Source organism: Notamacropus eugenii, chromosome 1, assembly GCF_028372415.1.
Source record: "Notamacropus eugenii isolate mMacEug1 chromosome 1, mMacEug1.pri_v2, whole genome shotgun sequence".
Taxonomy (NCBI): domain Eukaryota; kingdom Metazoa; phylum Chordata; class Mammalia; order Diprotodontia; family Macropodidae; genus Notamacropus; species Notamacropus eugenii.
The window spans coordinates 192,821,017-192,842,879 of NC_092872.1; the positions used below are offsets into that span (position 1 = coordinate 192,821,017).

Below are 21,863 nucleotides of genomic sequence, written 5' to 3' on the forward strand. Positions count from 1 at the left end.
CTATTTTACCCTCTGGATTTAAGACATTGGGGCAGTTTTCCTTTATAATTTCTTTCTTTTTAAATAATTTCTTGAAGTATGCTGTCTAGGCTCTTTTTTTTGGTCATGGTTTTCACATAGTCCAATAGTTATTAAATTATCTTTCCTTGACCTATTTTCTAGGTTAGTTGTTTTCGTGATTAGATATTTCACATTTTCTTCTATTTTTTTCCTTTGATTCTGTTTTATTATTTCTTGATGTCTCATAGTCTTTAATTTCCACATGCCCAGTTCTAATTTAGCCAATTCTGATTTCTTAAGTTCTTCAGTGAATGTTTGCCTCTTTTACCATTAGGCCAATTCTGTTTTGGAGGGTGTTGTTTTCTTCAGCATTTTGGGGGGCCTTTTTAACCAAGCTGTTAATTCTCTTTTCATAATTTTCTTGCATCACTTTCCTTTCTTTTCTCAATTTTTCCTGTTCCTCATCACTTTCTTTAACTCTTCCAGGAATTGTTGTTGGGCTTGGATCTAGTTAGCATTTTTCTTTGAAGCTTTGTAGGGATTTTTACATTGTTTTCTTCTGAGTTTGTGTCTTGGTTTTCTCTATCACCATAGTAGCTTTTTAATTTACGACTATGTGGGATCCCCTGCTGCCTTGATTCTGGTTGTTATTCATCTTTCAAACTCCTCACAGCCTTCAAGTCTTTCTCCTTTTTCCTCTTCCTTATTTGCAGACTGGGATGAAGACTAGAGGACAATAAAAACTTGAATCTATTCTGGGAGATTTCCCAATTTTAAAAAATTTAATAAAAACCAAACTGGGTAATTTCAGTCAGACCCTCATATATACGTTATTTGGCCAAGTTAGAGGGAGAGAATATATAAGTTAAGGTCTTCTCTCTCATACTTTTTGGGATGATGACCTGGAGAAGGCCTCGAGAAATTCTGATTACATTTTAAGGAGAGAAGGGGACCGGGTATCTTTCAGTTTACCCGGAGAGATCTAAAGACAGAGCCTCCTTTATTGACTTCTGTACTCTTGTCCCTTCCCCAGGAATCTTGAGAGGTGATTCCCCCAGGCCACATGGCTTACATCAGTATTCCTCGAACTGGCAGCAACGGTACCAATCACGGCATTTGCACCTGGGCAGTTAAATCAGCATTGTTCCTTATGGCAATTCTACGTGACCATTCACTTTCTGCCAGTAGTGTGTATGACTACTCAAAACCCACTGTATTGCATGGTGAAAGTAGACCCCATCTCAGAGACAGTGCTACTTAGCAACATTGCTAGGAGCAGATGAATTCATTAATTATTGGTTATCTTTTAAAAAATCAATCAACACATCAAAATATAAATCATTATTTATTTTCATCCAAATGTCAACTTCTCCAAGAATTTAATCTTTTCTCCATGGATATACCTAAAAGGATTTTTCCTTTTCAAGGGGCAGCAGCACTGATGGGTCAACATGTTGACTTGGTTTGGTGTGGAAGTCAGGAATGCTTTACTGGAATACTGACTGCACAGGGAGCTGTCCAGCATGATATTAGTTATATATTTTTCACATGGAATAACTGCAAAACCTGAGTTTGAGGACTTTAAATTTTGGGAATTTTTCACATCAGCTTTATGAATCCATTTTAAGTTTGGAAAACTGACTTAAGGTATGTGGACATAAGGTAAAGAATCTGTTACATATAGCTGAACTTACAGTATAAGCTGAACTATTCTTCAGTATGGATTTCACAGTGCCAAGTGAGACTTGCCAAATGGAAGCTCTAAAGCCACCATAATGGAGATTCACTACTTGACATCTGGTTTTTTGTTTGTTTGTTTGTTTTTAACATGGAGGAGAAACTTAGTAAGGGTAGAGTAGCAGGTCCAGACTCAAGGGAGAAAGGAACACTGTTGGGTTTCAGTCAGCTGGAAATCTATGCAGTTAGGCTATCTTCCCTCAGATAGATTGTACTTGTTAATTTACTATAGGCCTGATTAATGTTATTACTGTTTAGACTTCTTGATGATCTTCTCTCCCCTTTTGTTGTCATTTTTATTATTTTAGAGTGGGAGAGCAGAGAAAGCCTTAAATTTTAAAAGAAGTTTGTGAACATGACCATTTTGCTTTTTAAAAGACATCAGTCAGGTTTTAAAATAAAACATTAGGGAGAAAGCCTAGTTGGCTGGTTCTTTTACAAAGCTTGGTTAAACAAAAAGTGGTTGGTTTGAAAAATGTTCAGTTTTCTAGCGAACTTGGCTAGGTCTGTGTTCTTATTTGGAATCTGCCCAGTCTTTCTTAGCAGAGGTATTGCACAGCAATACCTCAAATTCAGATCCCCCCTATGAAGAGTACTCTTAAGGTTTTAAAATATAAATCTTCTTTAAAAGCAATAATGGACCTAAAAAATTGGCTACAACAAAGCCACTACCACGTATACTAAAAGCGTTAGTGATTTAGTTTGAGAATTGTCTCTGGATCCATGTAACTTTCCAGAGATCCTTTTCTTTAAATGCTTTTATCTGTTTGAGGACCTGATTGTGCCCCTACCCTCTTTCCCATCTACAATTTTTCTTGTGTTATTGCTCTAGTTAAGCAGGCTGAAGGTCTTCAGTATGTGACTTGGTGTTAGAGTTTTAAAAAAGAAACAGATCTGATAAAGCATGTCACCTTCTATGAATGTGGTGTGTGTGTGTTTTGCTGAAAACATGTATTAAAGGTGTATTTTGGTGTTCCTTCATGACTGTTAGTTATTGTACTATGGTAAAAGAACACTGGCTTTGGAGTCTTGGGTCAAATCTTGGCTGAGCAACCTCATCTCTGTGTAGTGTTGGGCAAGTCATCCACCCTCTTTGGGCCTCAGCGTCTTTATCTATAAATTGAGCAGGTTAGGTTAGATTAAGTGTTCCTAACACCTTTTCCTTAAGTTTTGTTTTTGTCATGGACTCCCTCTGCTATGGACTCCTCAGAATAATGTTTTTAAATAATTGAAGGAAATGCTAAAATTTAGTTAAGAAGTTTGTAAAAAGGGTAGATGAAATTCTCTTCTATCTAAGTTCATGGACTCCATGGACTCTACCCACAGATCCCTTGGAGAATCCATAGGCCCATCAAGACTTAAATCTAATAGATTAAGGAGACCTGGAACTTAGACAATAACATTTTCTGTTCTAAATCTTTGGTCCTAGAGATTGTATTTTGCAGATAACAATGGCACCAGTACTAGAAAATCTCATTGTCAACAGAAGGCTGATCTGAGAAACTGCTTGGGCCTCTAACCCAGAAAATAACATGCCAATTATCAGTGACAGGCTGTGGGGCTGAGTTTCTGTAATGTTTTATGAGGTACTGTTTTTAAACATGTGTGCCAAAAGAAATGATAAATCTTTTCCTAAATTTCAAGTAACACAATTTTCTCTATAAAATTGCTTTGACCACAACACCTCATAAACTAAACAATCAGCTTTGGGCATGGAGGGATCATGTTCTTCAATGGTGGAGAAAGCTGTTCACCCAAATAAAAATCATAGATTTAAAAAAAATACCAAATAATCAGTGAAAAGCTGAAACAAATATATGTGATCGCATGTGTGAAATGACTGACATCATTCTATATTTACAGTTATTTCTCCAAGGACCTTCAGTATGATGGAACTCACCCTAACCAATCAGTTCCTAAGTTTGTTGAGGATGTAATTATGAGGAGATTGTGGTTAGCAAGTTTTATTTTTTGAAGGGAAAAAGAGTATCCACCCAAAAAATTTTATGATAGCAGATACTATTGTTGAATAGCTTAATCATAAAAAAAAAATTAGATGACTTTTATAAGCTGGAATCTACTAGGATGTGTACACAGCTCGGCAGTATTGTGTTTCATTTGAAGGACAGCAGTTATTGCTGAATATAATATAAATTTGATTTTGGGCATGAATCAGCCCAGATCACTCTACAAAACATGAGAAAAAAACCAAAATATACTTAATACTTTATTTTTTAAAAAATATCTAAAACATCAAGAACAAGTTTATGACAAAGGAAATAAATGCCCTGTGATTAGAAAGACAATGAGAATTACAAAGATGCTTGGTTCAGGATTGGGGGGAAGGAAGGTTGAGGTGAAGATGAAATGTCTGAAAACCTTTTAAACAACAACAAATATACACTATATGTTTATTTTTCTATCAAAGGAAAAAGACAGGGCCACCAAGTGGAATGTCATCATCTGTTAGTTGGGATTGGTTTGGTTTTTTTAGATGAGGTGGGTAAAATAAGCTCCTATCCCCTATCAACAAATTCCACAGTATTTTTCTTGGAGGCACTGGGTACTGCTTACCAAAGGAGGGAAAAGGATATTTATATCCCCTCAGTTTGAGACAGTTTGGAACTAATCTGATAAAGAAAAAAGAGAATTTTTACCTGTCCATTGAACCTAGTTAATGAAATATCTTTCAGCCAGTTCTGAGGCACTGTTTTTTAAGACATGGATAAAAGACCATTTTTGGATCTGTGGAGATACTTTTCATGATCAAAATATGCATGTGAAACTACATCCCTTCAAAAATGGCTTTTGTCTGCAGGCTTGAAGGTAAGAATCTCACTGTTAACTTCTAAAATGTGTTAGCGCCCAATAGAAACATGTTCTCATGTGAAATAAACATTCTTTTGTCCTTTCTACCAGTGAATGAGGGCCTTTTACTAATAACTTACCTGAAGTAGAGCCACAGTCTTTTTCTCCCCTCCGAAAGGGCAGCACTCCTTCACAAGTGGGTTTTTTGTTCTAAAGCAATCTAGGCTATTTCTACATGCATGAAATCACAAACCAAAAAGCCTGAAACTGAGAGTTTGAACTGTCTACCACATAACTGCTTTGGGTTTGAGTCACTAATCCTGGAGCCCAGCTCCCTCAAAGTGGGCAAAATTTAATTCTAATTTTTGCCTAGTATCGACTAGAGAGGATGATGATTTTAAGTCATCTTGGTGACTCAAGCCAAAATTGTGAGTGGGAGGACCATTCAGGTACCTGGATTTTTTACACAATTCCTTCCCCTCCCCCCAAAAAGTAAAAACAAAATCTCTTGTTATGGAACTATGAACTAAATTTCAATAATGTAATGGATAAACTTGTATGTAGAAATACACAAACCATCCCTAAGAACAACCGCATTCCTGTTTAAAATGATGGGTTAGGAATACCAGGAAAGCGTCCTTTCCTTTTGTTATTCCCTTGATGGTGAAAAGGGACATGAGAGTCCTTCCTTCCTCTGCCCCACCACCTTGGGGGGAGGCTCAGGAGTCCTTAGCCAAAGACCTCTCTTCACAGTTGTCTCAGTCCTTTTTTTTCCTTCTGAACAGACTCTCGAAGTCCAGTGTTCTTTGCTTTGATGTCAGACCTAAACTTGGGAGGATTGTCATCCAAGGTCCGTATCAATCATGTCAGTTTTTATTGGAAGATAATTTTCTAACTTGCTCCTTTCTTCTCCCATTCCTGGAACACACAAACACCCACCACAAAATAATTTTTTTTTGTAGTAGAATTTTTGGGTGCTTTCAGTGATCTCTAACTTTTCCCTGAAACAAAGTTGCATCTTTCTAACACCAGTAATTCTGCCATGGACAACTGAGACATGTGGAATACCAGAGTCTCAAACTATTTAAATTTGTGGATCACCCAGAAGAGTAATGGGAGAGATAAGTATGAGCAGTCTATGCAGGAGACACAGTGTCAAAGAGACTATCCCAAAAAATGTATGCACTTAAAAGGATGTGGGCTTGTTGAGCAGAGAGAAAAGGGATACCCAGCACATAGCCTGTGCCCCTGATATTCACATCATGTCAAGAAATCTAAAGGAAGCCTCCCAGCATGTTGGATGGAAGATTTATGAGAGGATGTGTACAAAAGGTCCACAAAGAGAAGGCAGCAATGGGTTGCACAATCTATACTGCTGGTGTCAGTATAAAGACACAGATGAAAGCAAAGAAATGGAATTTTGTGTATGAAAAATACTTGGACATTCTATTAAAGCATCTGCATCCCTGGCTCTAGGTGAGGTCCAAGTCTGAAGTAGATTGCCTTAACCCAGCACGTTGGCATCAGAACTACAAACATTAGGCTGATATCACCATTAGTACAACAGAAAAGGATATGTTGTTAAAAACTCTTTTCCTGGGCTTGTTCCTCTACTAAATCTTCAGAACTGAGATAAACCAGATCAATTTAAAGAGATTATGTTTCTCTGACAGGTGCTTTGGAGTGGATTCCCCAAAAACCTCCTGCACAGTTGTGGGATAGAAATAAGGGCTAGATTTTTTTCTAGTTTCCTTTATCCCAAAGAAGCACTGGGCAGCCCTAGGCAAGCTCCATTTCTTTGCAAAGCTGAGAACACTGTATTCAATTTCCTATCCATCCATTCTAGCCTTCATGGAAAACCAAGTAATATTACTCCAGGAGAAAAGCAGTTGGCAGTGAAAATGTAAATCTTGAAAATGGCATGATGAGGGTTTGGTTCCTGTGATATGTTTAACCAGTAAGCTCAGCAGGAGTTTTCAGATCCCTTCCCTGCAATTTACAGCTCTCCAAACTGCTAGTTATAGAATTTATTTTCCTTTTGGTTTATTAATTTAAAGCCCTACTATGTAATATAATATACCTGGGTACTCAAGACAGTGAGTATAGTAAATAAAGGGGAGTGAAGGGCCCTTTCAGGTTTAGCTCTCCCTAACAAGCAGGCACACAATACCTGTGAACTCTACCCAGAAAATAGCTTTCCCTCCTGCTGCCCTTCAAGGCCAATCACCGTCTGCTGTTCTCCTGGGTGAAGCCTCAGGATTTGAGAAAGAAAAGCAAATGCCAGAGAAGCACCATGAACAGTGGATTACATCCACTTCTGCTAGACATTGACAACCCCAAATCCTACTTACCATAGCTTTCCTTAAGACTGTTCCCTTGCCTGTTACCATGACGGAGAGGGGTCTATTTTTTAAAGCTGTAGCAGAGTTGACTGGAGAAGAGTCTGCAGAAGGAGCTGGACTGGGTACTTTGGCCTGAAATTACAAAATGAAAGCCATGCCTAGATTAAACAATGTTATTCAACTCTCTGCTGGCTCAGAGCAGCAACAGCCTATAAGGCACATACTTTGGGAGTTGTATTCTCCAAGTGGGTGGTGTCCACTGCCGTGCCTAGGGTCACAGGCCCTGCCTCTGCCTTCCTCAGGCTTTCTTTCACCTCCATGATGCTCAGTTCCAGGTCTACACGTCTGTTTTCCTTTTCCCTGCACTCTTCCTCCAGCTCCTTTAACCTCTGCTCCAGACAGGCCAGGGCACACTTATCTGCAAAGAGGAAGGGCAAAGAGAATCGAACTTGGGGTTACGTTTCCATCAGAAGAACTATACTGTATCTGGCTACACAGGTAAGAAAAATGGCACCCTAACTGAACGGCAAGCTCCTTTCAAGTTCAGCTGAAATAAATGTATTTTAAGTGCCTACTGTGTGGTAGGGCCCAAAGATCAAAAGACAAAAAGACATTTTTCTTTCACTTGGTCAAATGTCAAGTTCTGCCCCCAATCAGCTATCATGATGGAGGCAAATGACAGCTTAAAGTGGGAATTCTCTGTTATGTGATCTTGGGCAAGCTGCAATGGATAAAGCATAGAGCCTAGAGTAAGTAAGAGTTCAAATCCAGCCTTGGACACTTGATAGCTGTATGACCCTGGGCAAGTCACTTAACTCTGTTTGCTTAGGACAGTGCCTGACACATAGTAAGCATTACATAACAGCAACTTGGGCCTCATGTGTAAAATTGGGGTGGTGGTAGAGTAGACTTCAGATGTCATACATGGGCTCTCAGAATCCCAGGGTGCTCTTTCCTCTCATTTCTGTTCATTTTCGACATTCCTGGACTAGATGTCCTATAAGTTATCTTTCAGCTAAATATAGATATATTTATCTATAATCTTAGGAATTTTTTTAAAAAATCGGATCTGTGCTTTTGTTGATATAGGGGAATATGAGGTAGGGAAATTCCCTACCAAAACAGACCATTATTTTTGCCCTTTCACTTAAGAGTCAGAAGGTTTCCTAAGGTAACTTATCCAGGGGTCCCAGAGCCGGTGTGGGTCAGAGGCCTTCTCTCTATCCACAATGCCACAGACAGATACAAAGAATAAGAGGACAGTGCTGGTAAATGATTAACAACTGGTTCTGTATGGGCGGGGGGGAGAGAAACCTATGGGCTGACAGGGGCACTATTTGCTTGGAATTTCAAAGCTCACTTATAACATGGTGCTTTGCAGCTGAGATAGTTTGATGTGCTTAATATAATTATTCTTATTCTCTATTTCCAAACTCCAGGGAAATGGTAACAAGCCTTTATATAATTAAACTGTGAAGGTTATCTAGTAGATAGAGGCAGGCCTAGTCAGCTATGGTGTAGTCCTTATCTTTCACTTCTAAAGGGGAAGGGGACAAGGTTTACAAATGATTGAATTCCCCATGCCAGCGAAGGTCACAAATCCTTTAAAAAACTAAAAAAACTTGGCTCTGAAGCTCTTCTTCTGTCTATAGCAACCCCATGGTCCTCTCTGTTCTCTTCAGTGCCTTTCATCTTACAAAGGAAGGCTTGAATTCCAAACTCTGAAGCAGGTCTGGATTTCTCCCCAGAGGAGGTACAGTGGAGGCATGAATCACAGAAAATTTCTATCTTCCTGCCAGGAGAAGAATCCCCAGTCCAGAAGTTCTTCAAGTTTTTTGTTTCCTGAACTCCTTGGGCAAGTTGGATGGATCCTATGTCTGCCCCATCCTCCCCCTTCTTAGAATAACATTTGTTGCCTACGTTGACAAAAGAAAATGCTAGATGTCAACTCGAGATTAGTGAAAATAAAGATGTAATTTTTTTTCTCCCACCCAAGGTTCATGAATCCTCTGAAAACTATCTACATTACAGGTCTGTGGACCTCAGGCTAAGAACCTCTGTTTCAGAGGAAGGGACCATAATATCCTTTAAGTTAGAGGATAACTTTGCCTTCTAGCCTGTTTTCTTTCCCTGGAATAGACCCATCTGACAGCAGGTACTTTGTGACTGAAACATGAATTTCTAACTGTTGAAGGCAGCTCCTCTATAGGCAGACCATGAAACTGCTATCTTTGGGTTATTAAATTCCTGTCACTACCAGCTACTTCCCTACTTGGGAACGTATGTAAAGCACTTTGCAAAGGACATATGGGAAAATAGTGTATTAGAGGTGTTTTGCAAAGGGGTTACAGATACATCATTCAAGGGTCTGTCTTCTGTCTCTGATGTAGGCACCGGATTCAATTGACTTGGCCAAAAGTCCAGACTTTTGGCCAAGTCAACTGAATCTGGTTTCTAGAATTAGGATAAAGAGCTAAACTCAAGACTGCACAGTTCTTTACCTTGGGAAGAAGACAGAGAGCTAAAAGACAGGACTTTGGCTGAGACTCCATGACATGTACATACTGTCCCACGCCTCTAGCCAGTGCCACACCTGTACATTTCACCATGGTGTCTTTCAGTTCCCGCCTCTCTCTCCGAAGCTGTGCAAGGTGATTCCGGATTTCATCCTTCTCCTTCTCAAGCCTCCTCTTCTCCTCCGTGTACCGCTTTACTTCAGCTTCAGTCCTATTCTTGCCAAGTTTAATTTCTACAGGCGCTATAATAGAAGGGAGGACACAGTATCACCAGCAAATTTCACCATCATTTGAGAGGCCATAGCTAAAGAAGCAAAGTTAGAAACCACCCCTACAGCTGAGATCTTGATGGGACAGAGGATAGAGAAGTAGTCAGGGGCAGAACTTTAGTATCCAGGGACAGGGGAAGGAAGTGGAGCCCTTGAAGAAAAGTGATTTTTTCCTTAAATCAGCTTAGGTAGGAGGGAAATCAAAATAGTGAGGTGCTAAATCGAGCAGCTGGGAGAGAAGAGATTCCAGGAAAGAGGGGATGGTCACAACTACGTCAAATACTGCAGAGCAAGACAAAGAGAGAAGAAAGGTCAATGGATTTGGTGACTGGGAAGTCATTGAGAAAACAGCCTGATGGTTGAATTGTAGAGCTGGAAGGTACATGGTACACAGCCAGGAAACTCACCTGCAATGATGCCCTTGGCCTTCTCAGTTTTCTCTTTAGGGGTAGCCACTGGCTGCAGATGAGTCCCTGTTGCTGTGGTGAATGCAAAGTCAGGGACACTCTGTGGGAAAGAGATTTTCTGTTGTTGGGTTTGAATTTTGACACCAGCGCCTCTTGGTGACAGCTCTTCTGATTCAGTCCTCTCTGGTTGTTTCTATGTTTAGAGAAAATAATGATAATGCGGACAATGAGAGGGAATAGAAAAAGAGGAGAAAACAATGTGGTATATTTGCATGTGGAGTTGGCCAATACCTGCTCTTGTGCTATTTCCAAAGACTTTCCACAGAATTCTGTTTCCCTTTCTCCTGAAGAGGTTTCAGGGATGTCTTCTAATTCTGTCTTCAAGATAGCTTTCTCCAAAAGTGGAGAGGAAGGAGGGGAAGGCTGGGCTTTGACATGATTGGGGCCAGGCGGGATGGACATAAGGGGAGTGAGGTCCAAGTACACTCGATCTAATTCTTCAACTGTGGCTGCTTTCAGAGGGGTGGCTTCTTGTATTTGTTCCACCTGTGATGGAAAGAGACAATAAAGCAGACACCTGAAAAGTTTCACAGTAGCCTTTGCCACCTTCTACTTGGAAGACTATAGTTTTAATATGTATCTAATAAGCTCCTAATTGAATCACCGGATCCTGCCAACCCACACCTGAAGTTTGAAGGATTGCTGGGAGGACAGAAATGCAGCCACCAGGGATTATCTTTGCTCAGGGACTTTTAAGACTTCAGGAGTGTGATAGATGTATCTTCTTTATAATGTGATTAGAAATCTCTGCTGTACTGAAATCCTGGTGTTTGTTTTCAAAACCACAGGAAAACATCTCTGCTTCCTAGCTTTAGTGAGATTGGAGATCTCTACCTCCATTTCTGTATTCGGAAGACATGGGATATTGCTTTAGACCAATCCCCTAGGATCCAACCTCATTTTCATTGCTGGCTTGCGTCCTGAAAGGGCAAAGCTGTCAGAATGCAAGAACTAACTGCTTTCTAAGATCCAATGAACAAACTCTGGGTGTTTAAATGTTATTACTGCCTGTAACCCAAACACATTTCACACCCAGCACTCAACAGTTGGCTAACCAGTTTGACTACACACTGGCAACCTACAAAAGATCCTTTGCTATCCAAACATCTCTATGCCCTCATCATAAGTGGCCCTACAGTATTATTCTCTTCACTGTACAGGAAGTCTCTGACTCTACTTCTGTTATTCTACTTATCCTTTTCAGACTGACAGCCAAAGGTGTCTAAGATTACATAGACCTATAGCCAAAGTATTCTGTGAAATATTTCCCATATCCCTAGGTTGTGAATGTGAGTCACTCACCTCTACAGGATGCAGAAAATGATGCAATAAAACATGTCAGAAGCTAATAATCATACCCTCATCAGTATAACATTTGAGCATGTCTCTCCATCAATATATGTATATGTAGAAGAGGAAGCAGTTACAAGTTCTGCACCAGAGTACAGGGCTTGCCCTCTGAGGAACTCCTGCCACAGTCATGGGGTAATTTGAGAGACAGTGAGTAAAAGGTAAAGGGTAAAGGGTGGGATTTTGTTGTCGATAAGCTCCATGCTTGATCTACATGCTAAAAGCTTGCTTCAGTTTTCTACCTGTTCTTCATGGCATATGAAAGTGCTCATAAAGTGAACAGTGCTGGAAAATCTGGATCAGTTACAGCATTTGCATATTATTAGGAACACCTGTCAAGAGCAAAAACTTACTAATGTTGGCTCATTTGCATCCAGAATGACTTCGTCATAAGGCTCCTCGTGCTGGTGACCTTTGGGTAGGTTATCAATATAGGCGTTGGGCTCTGAATACTTTCTTTGCATCAAACTGAAAGACATAAGCAGGAGACAGTAGGGGAGAAGGCAGCAGACAGCCATCTCTTTGCTCAAAGGGATTATGGGAATGTGAACATTAGAAATATTCAGATTCTTTTCAACAGGGATAGATATAATCTAATGAGATTTTATTCAGCATGCTTTCCTCTTTCTGGATTGACAGCGATTATGAGGAACTATGTGTAAGCCTGTTTATTGGAGACTGGGATATCATATCCCAGGCCCCTTATTTTGTATATGCTTACAGGAATAGAGAGAGCAGTCCCTCCAGACTTCTCCAAAGTAGTGGGCTGAGGGGCTTGAGCAGAACTGAGTAGCAAAGTGTTTTGGTTTTTCGCCTACATCTGTTTCATGATGAGTAGAGAGGTCCCAGTGAGGGACTTTTAATACCAATGTTGGAAGGTACTATTTCTGCACCTTCTAGTGTTAAAGAGTTGCCTGGGGAACTGAGAGATCAGGTGATGTCCACCATCACATAGTCAATTTTGATTTGGAGGTGGGATGTGAATCCAAATTTTCTTGACTCTAAAATTAGCTTTTTGCATGTACTAGAACATATTAAATTACTTTCAATGAGAAATAATGGTACTTGCTTCAAAAGTAACTTATTTATGGCCCTGCTCCAGTTCTGTGACAACTGAAAGACAGAACTGAAACATATTCTAGTGTTCCCTCTCTTGCATACACAATCCTATCTGAGGCAGGAAGAAGAAAGCTTTTCCCCAGAACTTACAAGAAAGAGGTCTTTGCTGCACTCACAATGCAGGAAACTCGATCTGCATCTACATAGTCATAGGTGAATTCTTCTGGGTCTGTCTTGGACCCCGACTCAGACAAAAGGAGGCCCAGCCAGTGGCCCATTTCCTCAGATGATTTGGCCTGAGAAGGGAGAAAACAGATCTGGCCAATCAAGGCAGCACTGCACACATTCCAAAAAGCCCTTTCACTGCCAAGGTAGGGCATTCATTCACCAGGAAAGGGTCGGCACATGTGCTTTTTAAAAGGATCACTATTCCCCCAAGAGCCACCTTAACAAGCAGATCCCTGCCCAGATACAAAAATAGCATTCAGAGTACACTGATTGAGAAATCAACTGAGTAGGTTTCCTCTCTTCATAAATACATATGTGGCACAACATAAAGGGACATATGGCAACATCACCCATTTGATTTATTATGTAGCTCCAGCACCAGGAAAGAATTGTTTGAAAATTCATGAACCTTAAGTTTACAGGACTGGAAACCCCATGACAGCAGGAACAAGGTAAGTTCTGCCAAGCATAGTGCTTTATACTCAAAAGGTACTGAGTGCTGTGTGGTAATATTAAGTGCATGTAATTATTAGCTGAAGACCCAATCACAGATAAATCTGAGCTTGGGTCTCAGGTAGTGCAACAGCTTTGAAATTTCAGTACCTTTTAATGTACAGATAGCCCTGATGCAGTGAAAACAGAATGTCTCACTTAAAGCAAATATTTACCTCTGACAATCCATGTGTAAACAGAAATCCAAATTCATGATTTTGCTCTTGACTATTGTATGTGCCAGTGCATTGTAATCACACAGTCATATCCACATACTGTTAAAAAGTATGGATATAAGTGTGTGTATGTGTTTATCTGTCCATCTTCATTAAAATCTCACTGTGATGCCTTATGAAAACAGGGGAAGGGAATAAGCATTTAAAGAGCCCCTACTATTTTTTAGTATATTAGTAACAATCACTTGTCCATACAGCATTTTAAGGTTTACAAAAGACTCAACTCAAAATAACCATATGAGGGTAGGCTATAAATGACATTTATGTGGCACCTTAAGGTTTGTAAAGTATTTAACAGGTTAATTTCAATCAATAGGAATAGAATTATCCACATTTTACAGATTAAGAAACTGAGGCAAAAAAATGTTTCATGGACCTCACACAGTTACTATGTACAGGATCTATGACTCAAACTTCAGTCTTCTGATTCCCAAACTAGCACTTTGCAATATACAGTGAAAATCCTTCCAGAAATTATTACAATTCCTTTTAGGGAAAGAGGCAGAATAGTTACCATGTAAACTCTGGCATAACATAGGAGATTAGCAAACCCCAAGCAAATCTTGACAATGTAAGTGTTGTTTTTTTTAAAGGACAAGTATGAGAGCATCCCTGTCCCCTACTTGTGGTGTAAATTTTCTGGCTAGCTTTCTAAATTCATGGTATCAATACAGAACAAATAAATTAGAGTTATAATGCCACACTATAGAAGGGATAGTCAGAAAACTAAGGAATCAAGATTCCCTTTGAGCTTATACCATTAAGGGAAATTGTATGTTATCTTAAAGTAAAAGAAACGGTTGAAGTATGCAACAAAAGATACCCAGGATGCATCCAATATAGCATTTTCATATATATAGGATCCTAAAGCAATTGTATGAAGGCTATCCTCCCACTAGAGGGCAATACTGGAGCATGATTTTAACAAAAACATCTTTAGGGTTTTCCAGGTATAATGATAATTACAGGTGTAATTATCCAGGTACATACAGATACACACTCCTAACAGCAATTTCTGAGTCCCAGACCAGATGACATTAGGCCAGAACAATATTACAGACAACAGCTAATTTGAGAGAAACAAAGAATCGCTCTCTATGTAATACCATTGTAGCAGGATTAGGTGATAATATGGTAAAATTATTGCAAGATGACATTAGTTGGGACAATGCTATGCTAGGGAGAAGTGTGTGTATGTGTGGACTCATTTCATATGGATGTTTCTACATATAATCAGTCAGTCAACAAAGAAATGCCACCACATGTCAGGCATTATGCTATTAAGCATCGGGAATACAAAAACCAGAAAAACAGTCCTATAAGAAGGGAGAAAATGTGCATAATCTGTAAGTATATATACCAAGTAAATACAACGTAGTTATGGAAGGGAGAGTACTAGCAGTCGAGGGGATTGGAAAAGGCTTCTTACAGAAAGCAGCAACTAAATGGAGCCTGGAAGGAACAGTCTCCCCACATTTTAGATGAATCTTCACAAATTGCTGAAGCCAAAAAAACTTACTCTTAGTGTCCAGCCTTCTAGCAATCTCCTCTAGTGATGTGCTTCTCTCACCTTGGCTAAGCAGTCCATCCATAAGCATTTATTAAATGCCTATGGACAAAAAAGAATCTGCCCTCCAAAGGTTGTGTTCTGTATGCTGAAAATAGACTCCCAGATCACCCCAGGTAGGATCTGCCAAAGCTGGCACTCCACTTTGGGATTTCAGGGTAGCCCTGGTGATGCATGACTTAGAGTTCTGGGCCTGAAGTCAGAAGAGCTGAATGGAAATCTAGCCTCAGATACTTCCCAGCTGCATGACCCTCAGCAAGGCACTGAGTTCCCTCAACTATAAAATGAAGATAATACCAGCACCAACTTTGCAGAATTGTGGTAAGGATCAAATGAGATAGGAGTGGTAAAGAGTGCTTAGCACAAGGTCCAGCACAGAGTAGTGGCTATTTAAATGCTTATTCCCTTCCCCTGGTATCATACAGCATTGCAGTGAGATTTTAATGAAGATGGACAGATAGACATATACACACACATATCCACAAAAGAATATATGGCAGCACTAGTAAGTTCGTTTTTAGTCTTGCCTAATAGTAGTATTAGATTGTGTCCCATTTCTGTACTCGTACTTGCTACCCAATGGCAGGGATGGAAGGATGAGATTTTTATCCAGCCAGTTGCATATGTGCTTCTCAAGCCCAGATCTCTCTCAGATCAGCTCCAGTCACATCATTTTTTTTATTTTACAGACACAGAAGTCTCCATCTGGTGCTGCAAAAACTAAATAAACCTCCCTTTTGGAATCTCTAGAAGCCTTTTTAGCAGCTTTGGGAGTTATAAATAACTTTTCCACCAGAAATGCAGGAAGTTTGTTCTCATTGTCCTCCTACTTTACCATAACTGCCCTGAGGTCAGAAAGGGAGGGATGAAAATTTTAAAAAAAATTTAAAAAAACAATCTCAGACAAATGTTAAGTAAAAATAATGCCAGGCTATATTTAATTGCCCTTTGCAAGCTTACAGTGCCATTCTGGATTTCCAGTTAACTCCTGCTGCTACCTCTAAACACAAGCCAGCTCTGAGCTCCTGCCAAGCAGAGATGCTGTCATGTTTTAGAAAAAACTAGAAAGAAGGAGCCTCAATTCCTCCACTCACTAGCTCTGTGAGTCTGGGCACTCACATGGCTTCTCACAGATTCAGTTTCCTCAGTTACAAAATGAAGATAATCCTATCTGTAACACCTGTCTCAAAGGGCTCTTGTAAAAGAACAAATGAAATCATGCATGGGAAAAGTGCTGTATATAATTGTGAGCTGCTGTTATCACTAAGCACATACAGATTACCTCAAGCATGGCTATCTCCTCTCCATTGCTGAGAATCCGAAAGGAGTAGAGGTGATCAGGGCTAGGATTTGGGATAACTTCACATCCCACCAGGCTGAGTGGCTGCTGCGCTGATTTAGTGCGGTTCCTGTCCTGGTAGACATGCAGGTGGTTATCCTTCACGCAGCACCATCGAGATTTCCACTGGCTGTTGACCAGGATGTTCAGGTAACCTGCCAGGAAAGGACTGTCTGTAATAGGGGCAGAATCACTCACATCCAAATCTCAGTCCTAAGAATAGTCTCACTTCACTCAACTTGCATCTAAGGAGCCTCCTTACATACAGTACCATAGTAGTCTGTGTGTGTGTGTGTGTGTGTGTGTGTGTGTGTGTGTTCAGATTTTGAAGGAATGGGAATGTGATTACATTTATGTATTACGTTTATAGGCATACAGCATAGCATGGCCGAAAGAGTCCTGAATTTGGAATTCAACTCAATTCAAGGGTGAACCCACAGCTAGTATTTTTCAGGTCATATTAGATCACAAAATTTAGAGCTGGAAAGGATCTTAGAGACAATTTCTGACCAATCTTCTCATTTTGTAGAGGAAGAACCCAGGGGCCCAGAGAGATTAAGTGACTTGCCCTAGTCACATAGACAGCAAACAGCAAAGCTGGAATTTGAACTTTACTCTTCTGCATCTGGACACGAGAGCTGCTGTTTCTTGAGTTTTCTTATCTCTAAAATGATGGTGTCATGTAGGATAAATAATTTCTAAGGTCCCTTTTGTTTTAAATCTATGATCTTTCAGTGGGAAGTATATTGTGCTCAAGATTAGACAATACTGAGTAAAAATACAAGATATAAATTGGCTGAGCCATAAGGAAATAACCCACGCAGGGCTGGTGAGGCTCAGATGTAAATGCTGCCCCTCTGAAAATAGATTTGAACTCTGAGTTGATTCTTTTCCCAAAGCTGTTCATCGCTTATGCAAGCACTACGTTGGTAGAAAATCCTCTGCCTAATCGAGAGATGGCCCCTATTTCCTGCTCTAAATCCCCCTTCCCATGGTTTTGGTGAGGCCATCAATTTCTTTTAATAGCAGTCTGTGTGAAGCCCCTTAACCTCTTAGCTGCCAGCACAGGAAGTTCTTTTAAGTGTATCCCACTCTCTCTCTCATCACATCAACACACAGATGTGCTTGTCTTTTCAGGTGAGTCATTTCACTCTCCCACAAACACACCTTGATCGTTCTGGTCCCACATGCCTTGTGCTTATAATGTCGTTTCTTTCAGGAATACCCTCCTCCTCATCTATCGAAAGCTTGCCTATACATGCCAATCTCAACTCAATTGCCACCTCCTTCATGAAGTCTTCCAACTGCTCCAGCTCTCAATTAGCACTGACACCTCCAACTCACCCACCTTAGCACTTCATCAAACATGCTGTTTTCTTTGTATTCTCTATATCTCAGTATTGCATCCTCAACTAAACAATAAGCTGAGATCCTTGAGGCAGTGACTTTCATCTTTCCATATCCCCTGTAATCTCTAGTCTTGTCCTGGGGAATTGTGGGTGTTCATTGTCTAGTTAACAAAATTCTTAAAGTCATTCTGCACATACTAGACCTTGGCTGGAGCCAGATCATAAGCCTAACAATTCTGTTCAATGCATCCCATTCCCCTCCTGGGCCACAATGAAGCATGACCATTATATATCTCCATGTTTCCTGCCCCAAATGGATGTTAGCTGAGGTCATGATGCTAGTCCTAACTAGAAACTGGATTGGAAGCAGAGGGAATTTAGTGGGGCATGGGAGACAAGTTCTTTGAAAACCTTAAAGTACTCACTGTATAAATGCAAGACATTATTATTAACTTGCCCCAGTCTATTCTAAGGATCAGCCAAGCCCTGGGAAGGGTAGCTACTTTGTTCTCCCTAGGCCTTTCCATCTCCTCCGGGAATGGAAGGACATTTCATTGTGGAGTATACTTCCAGAAATAACACTGCTACAACACCCAGAAACAATGACTCATTGGCACTATTCTCAGGTAGCACCAAACCATGCCCTCTGGAGGCTATACCCTGAGATGATGCAATATCCACACAAGTAAACTGGCACCAAGTGGCACAAATCACCCTTGCTGGAAAATCACACGACATCCAAAGGCCGGGTCATCCCAGCAAAGCCTCAATTTTCAACATCCATTAACTTTGGTAAAAGTAGTTTCAATACTTAGAACAACACCCAGACTACCATGGACAAAACTCAATGAACAACTCAACGATACTGAGAGATTAAAAGATTCCTTATGAAGGAAGGTGAAATGTTTGGGCCAAGAGAGCCAAGGACTAATGATAATTACCTTCAACTACAACCTCCTAGAAAGACTACTTGCCCGAGAATTCTGGATACCTGGTTCTAGTCTTGACTAAATCACTAATTTCATAGGATCACAGGAATTGGAGCTGGGGAAGACTTTGGAAACCAACTCAACCCAATGTCACCCATTTAAGAGTTTAGGAAATTGAGGCCTGCAGGAAAGGAAATATCTTGCCCAAAGTAAGACAGGTTTTTAGTTGCAGAGCTAGAATATAAACTCCTTTGACTACAAAGTTAGTGTTTTTTCCAACACCTCTCTAGGTATCAGGTTCCACATCTGAAAAAATAAGAGGTGAACCTATGGTTCAATGGCCTGAGAATCCGAAAAATCAGATTATAATCTTGCTTCCATTGTTATCCATGTAATCCCAAACAAGGGCCCTCCCTTTTTGAGCCTGTTTCTTCATCTTCAAAAGAAGGGCAATTAGGTCAGGAACCTCAAAGATAGCTTCCTCTTCATGTTAGAATGTTAAAATGTTACCTCCAATTCTAAACCTTGCACAAAAACTTCATTACAAATAAACTCATCCACTTCCTTTCCCCTAAGGACACTCTGCACTCTCCCCACTTCATTACAAGTCTTTAGCTCACAATTTCCCATCCTCAAAAGCCCATTTTCACTTCCATAAAGTCCTCCCTGGGGACCCTAGCCAAAAATGACCTCTTTCTCCCCTGAATTCCTATGACGTTTATTGTCTGTACCACACAAGTGACATCTGTCAAATGCTGCTCTTTAATTGCAGCTTTTGGTAAATGTGTCTTCCTGCCGTGCGATCAAAAGCTTCAAAGCCTTTTATTTCTTTGTGGTCCTCATAAAAAAAGTGCACATTTATGTGATGTTTTAAAGTTTCCTTTCCTCCCATCCACCTTGGGAGGAAAGGAGGATAAATATTATTATCCCACTTTACAGATGAGGGAACCAAGACTTAGAGAAATGAAGGAAGTATACAGATCCTGAACTGCAAGCCCACTCCTTAGAAGATCACCTAGCTCAAGCTTTCCCTTTTATAACTGAGGAAACTGGGACTCAGAGAGCTTATGTGACTTGCCCAAGGTTGCAGAGAGGATCTATCAGGGCCAAGATTCAACAGCAGGTTCTCTGACTCCAAGTTCACTTTCCTTCCACTAGACCATGCCTCCCTCTAAGCTCCAGGTGAATCTGCTACAGAAGGCAGACAGTTCTGAAATGGGATTTCAGTGGGGCTTCTAATTCCAACTCCAGTGCTCTTCCATGGGAAAATGCCTTTATTTCCAAAGCTGCTTCTTAAGCACCTGTTACAGTGCCTTCTGTGCTTAAGAACTATTTGCTGAATGAAGGTATTGAAGTATGAGGTTGCTGGTCAGTTCTCCAGCTCCTCAGAGAATTGAACAGAAAGTAATGTGATAAAATTGTGGCAAGAGAAAGTTTGTTTAAACACAAGGAAAGGGGCTGGATCTGTGAGTAATATTTGATTGCCCTAGAATCCTGCCCTGGTGAGTGAGGATCCACTATTATTGCAGGTCAGCACCTTACAGCTTCAGAGTTGTTTTAAGCACTGTGCGATGAAGTAAATGGCTTGAGGTGGCATGGCCAAGTATGCATCAGAGGTAGCACTTGAACTCAGGTCCTCCTGATTTCAATCCTAGCTCACTATTCATTAAGCCATGTCTGCCCCTCTGGTTAGAGGTAAAAAATAGTTTATGAAGATGGTGAAGGAAAACTGGAAGAGACCACCAGGGGAGGATGGATAATTTCTATCCCTAGGGATGTTGTAAATTAGGAATAAATGGTACTCTATCTTACATGGCTTAATTTTTCACCTGCCTCTTGGCAGGTGGCCTGACCTGATGACCTCTTGAGGTCTTTTCCAGCTTTAAGAGTCTATGATTCTTACTGGATGTCTCCAGAGACCTCTCAGCATTCTCCAGTGAAGTAGATTTCTTCCTCCCCAGGTTCATCAAGTTGCTCAGTTTGAGACCTGCTGTACCTTTCTTCTTAACTAACAAGAATGGGGAGAAACAATTGATATCACACAAAGAAACCTGCACCCAAAGCCCAGCAAAGATCTCAGAGATTCCCTCCTTGTTCTTCCTCATCCCACAAAAATCTATAGGCCAAGTCAGTTCACACAGATGTCTCCCTACTGACATGGACAGGACATGGGAATCTTTTAGGAATACATTGGTTAAAAACAGAGAGTGCTTAAGATTTTAAAAGAAAACTAGCTGAGATAGATGAAAAGTTATCCATATTATCTAAGAAACAAACAAATATGAACTTAATAGGTTAAAAAACTGGATACTATACTGACCCCCACCCCAACTCTGTCTGTCCCATCCCCTTGGAGTAGGTTGGTAAACGACTTCCCCTTGAGCCCATCTGCCTCTCACCCTTGACTGCCATTTCCCTCACCATCCCATGGGGTAGGAACTCTGTTACCATCTTTGGTCTCTGTGGTCTCGGGATGACCATCCACACTACTCCCAGATTCTGGGGCTGATAGATATTTCTCAGCTATATCTGGCTGCCAATGAGAAAGAGAAAACACAAGCATAACTATATGGTGATATTAGGTAATACTTGGATAATTTTCCCAACTGTGAACTAATGGAGCAGATATAAATTCTAATATCTTCTCCAACTCTAAGGTTCAATGACCTGGACCCTAAGAGCTTTCTACTGTATCTTTTGAAGTTTCCCTGAGTTTATCCCATTGTTCTCCTGCCTTTGGACCACTCAAATTACCAAACCCATTTTTATCCTTAGTTCCCAAGTCTACAAAGGGACTTGTTGACACTGGAAAAAAAAATAGCATTCAAAGTGATTTTATCCATACTTGCTACAGGAGAGTGGAGCAGGCAGATTGTCTTAGAAATCAAATATTAGCCAATATTCCAGTGGATGCTGAGAAGCCAGCAGGAATCAGTAACAAGAAAGTATTTACACAAAGAAGTACAGATATAATCATATCTAGTGACTTCACAAAACAGCCTTCAAGTATTAAGGTTTAAGTTTCTCTTGCACTAATTTAAGAAAAAAAAATCTAGTTAGGGATCATTCCACCCATCCAACTTGGGCTTTTCCATCTGCAAAAGAAACAAATATTTATAGCTCTCCAAATAAAGAAATCAACCTTCAGTGGAAACAATTCCAATGATTTTATGTC

The 21,863-nt window shown here is 40.3% G+C and overlaps 2 protein-coding genes across 8 annotated transcripts in view; one reads left to right on the forward strand and one right to left on the reverse strand.

Moving 5' to 3' along the window:
- The window catches only part of VWA2 (von Willebrand factor A domain containing 2), a 47,615-nt gene extending 44,897 nt beyond the window's left edge, over positions 1-2,718 (forward strand). Inside the window, exon 14 of one of the 2 annotated variants that reach the window (XM_072623241.1) lies at positions 1,034-2,718. In XM_072623241.1, coding sequence (XP_072479342.1) covers positions 1,034-1,134 — 101 coding nt within the window. In that variant the 3' untranslated portion in view covers positions 1,135-2,718. The remainder of the gene's footprint in view (positions 1-1,033) is intronic. The other variant, XM_072623232.1, reaches the window with a different exon arrangement.
- Positions 2,719-3,951: 1,233 nt separating this feature from the next.
- Positions 3,952-21,863, reverse strand: part of AFAP1L2 (actin filament associated protein 1 like 2) — a 149,773-nt gene continuing 131,861 nt past the window's right edge. For all 6 annotated transcript variants that reach the window (XM_072623197.1, XM_072623224.1, XM_072623192.1 and 3 more), the window contains 11 exons: positions 21,137-21,221; positions 20,592-20,696; positions 16,354-16,565; positions 12,699-12,844; positions 11,843-11,957; positions 10,371-10,625; positions 10,080-10,272; positions 9,481-9,645; positions 7,112-7,305; positions 6,897-7,019; positions 3,952-5,463 (listed from right to left, as the gene is read on the reverse strand). In XM_072623197.1, the coding sequence (XP_072479298.1) occupies positions 5,437-5,463; positions 6,897-7,019; positions 7,112-7,305; positions 9,481-9,645; positions 10,080-10,272; positions 10,371-10,625; positions 11,843-11,957; positions 12,699-12,844; positions 16,354-16,565; positions 20,592-20,696; positions 21,137-21,221 (1,620 nt within the window). In that variant the 3' untranslated portion in view covers positions 3,952-5,436. The remainder of the gene's footprint in view (positions 5,464-6,896; positions 7,020-7,111; positions 7,306-9,480; positions 9,646-10,079; positions 10,273-10,370; positions 10,626-11,842; positions 11,958-12,698; positions 12,845-16,353; positions 16,566-20,591; positions 20,697-21,136; positions 21,222-21,863) is intronic.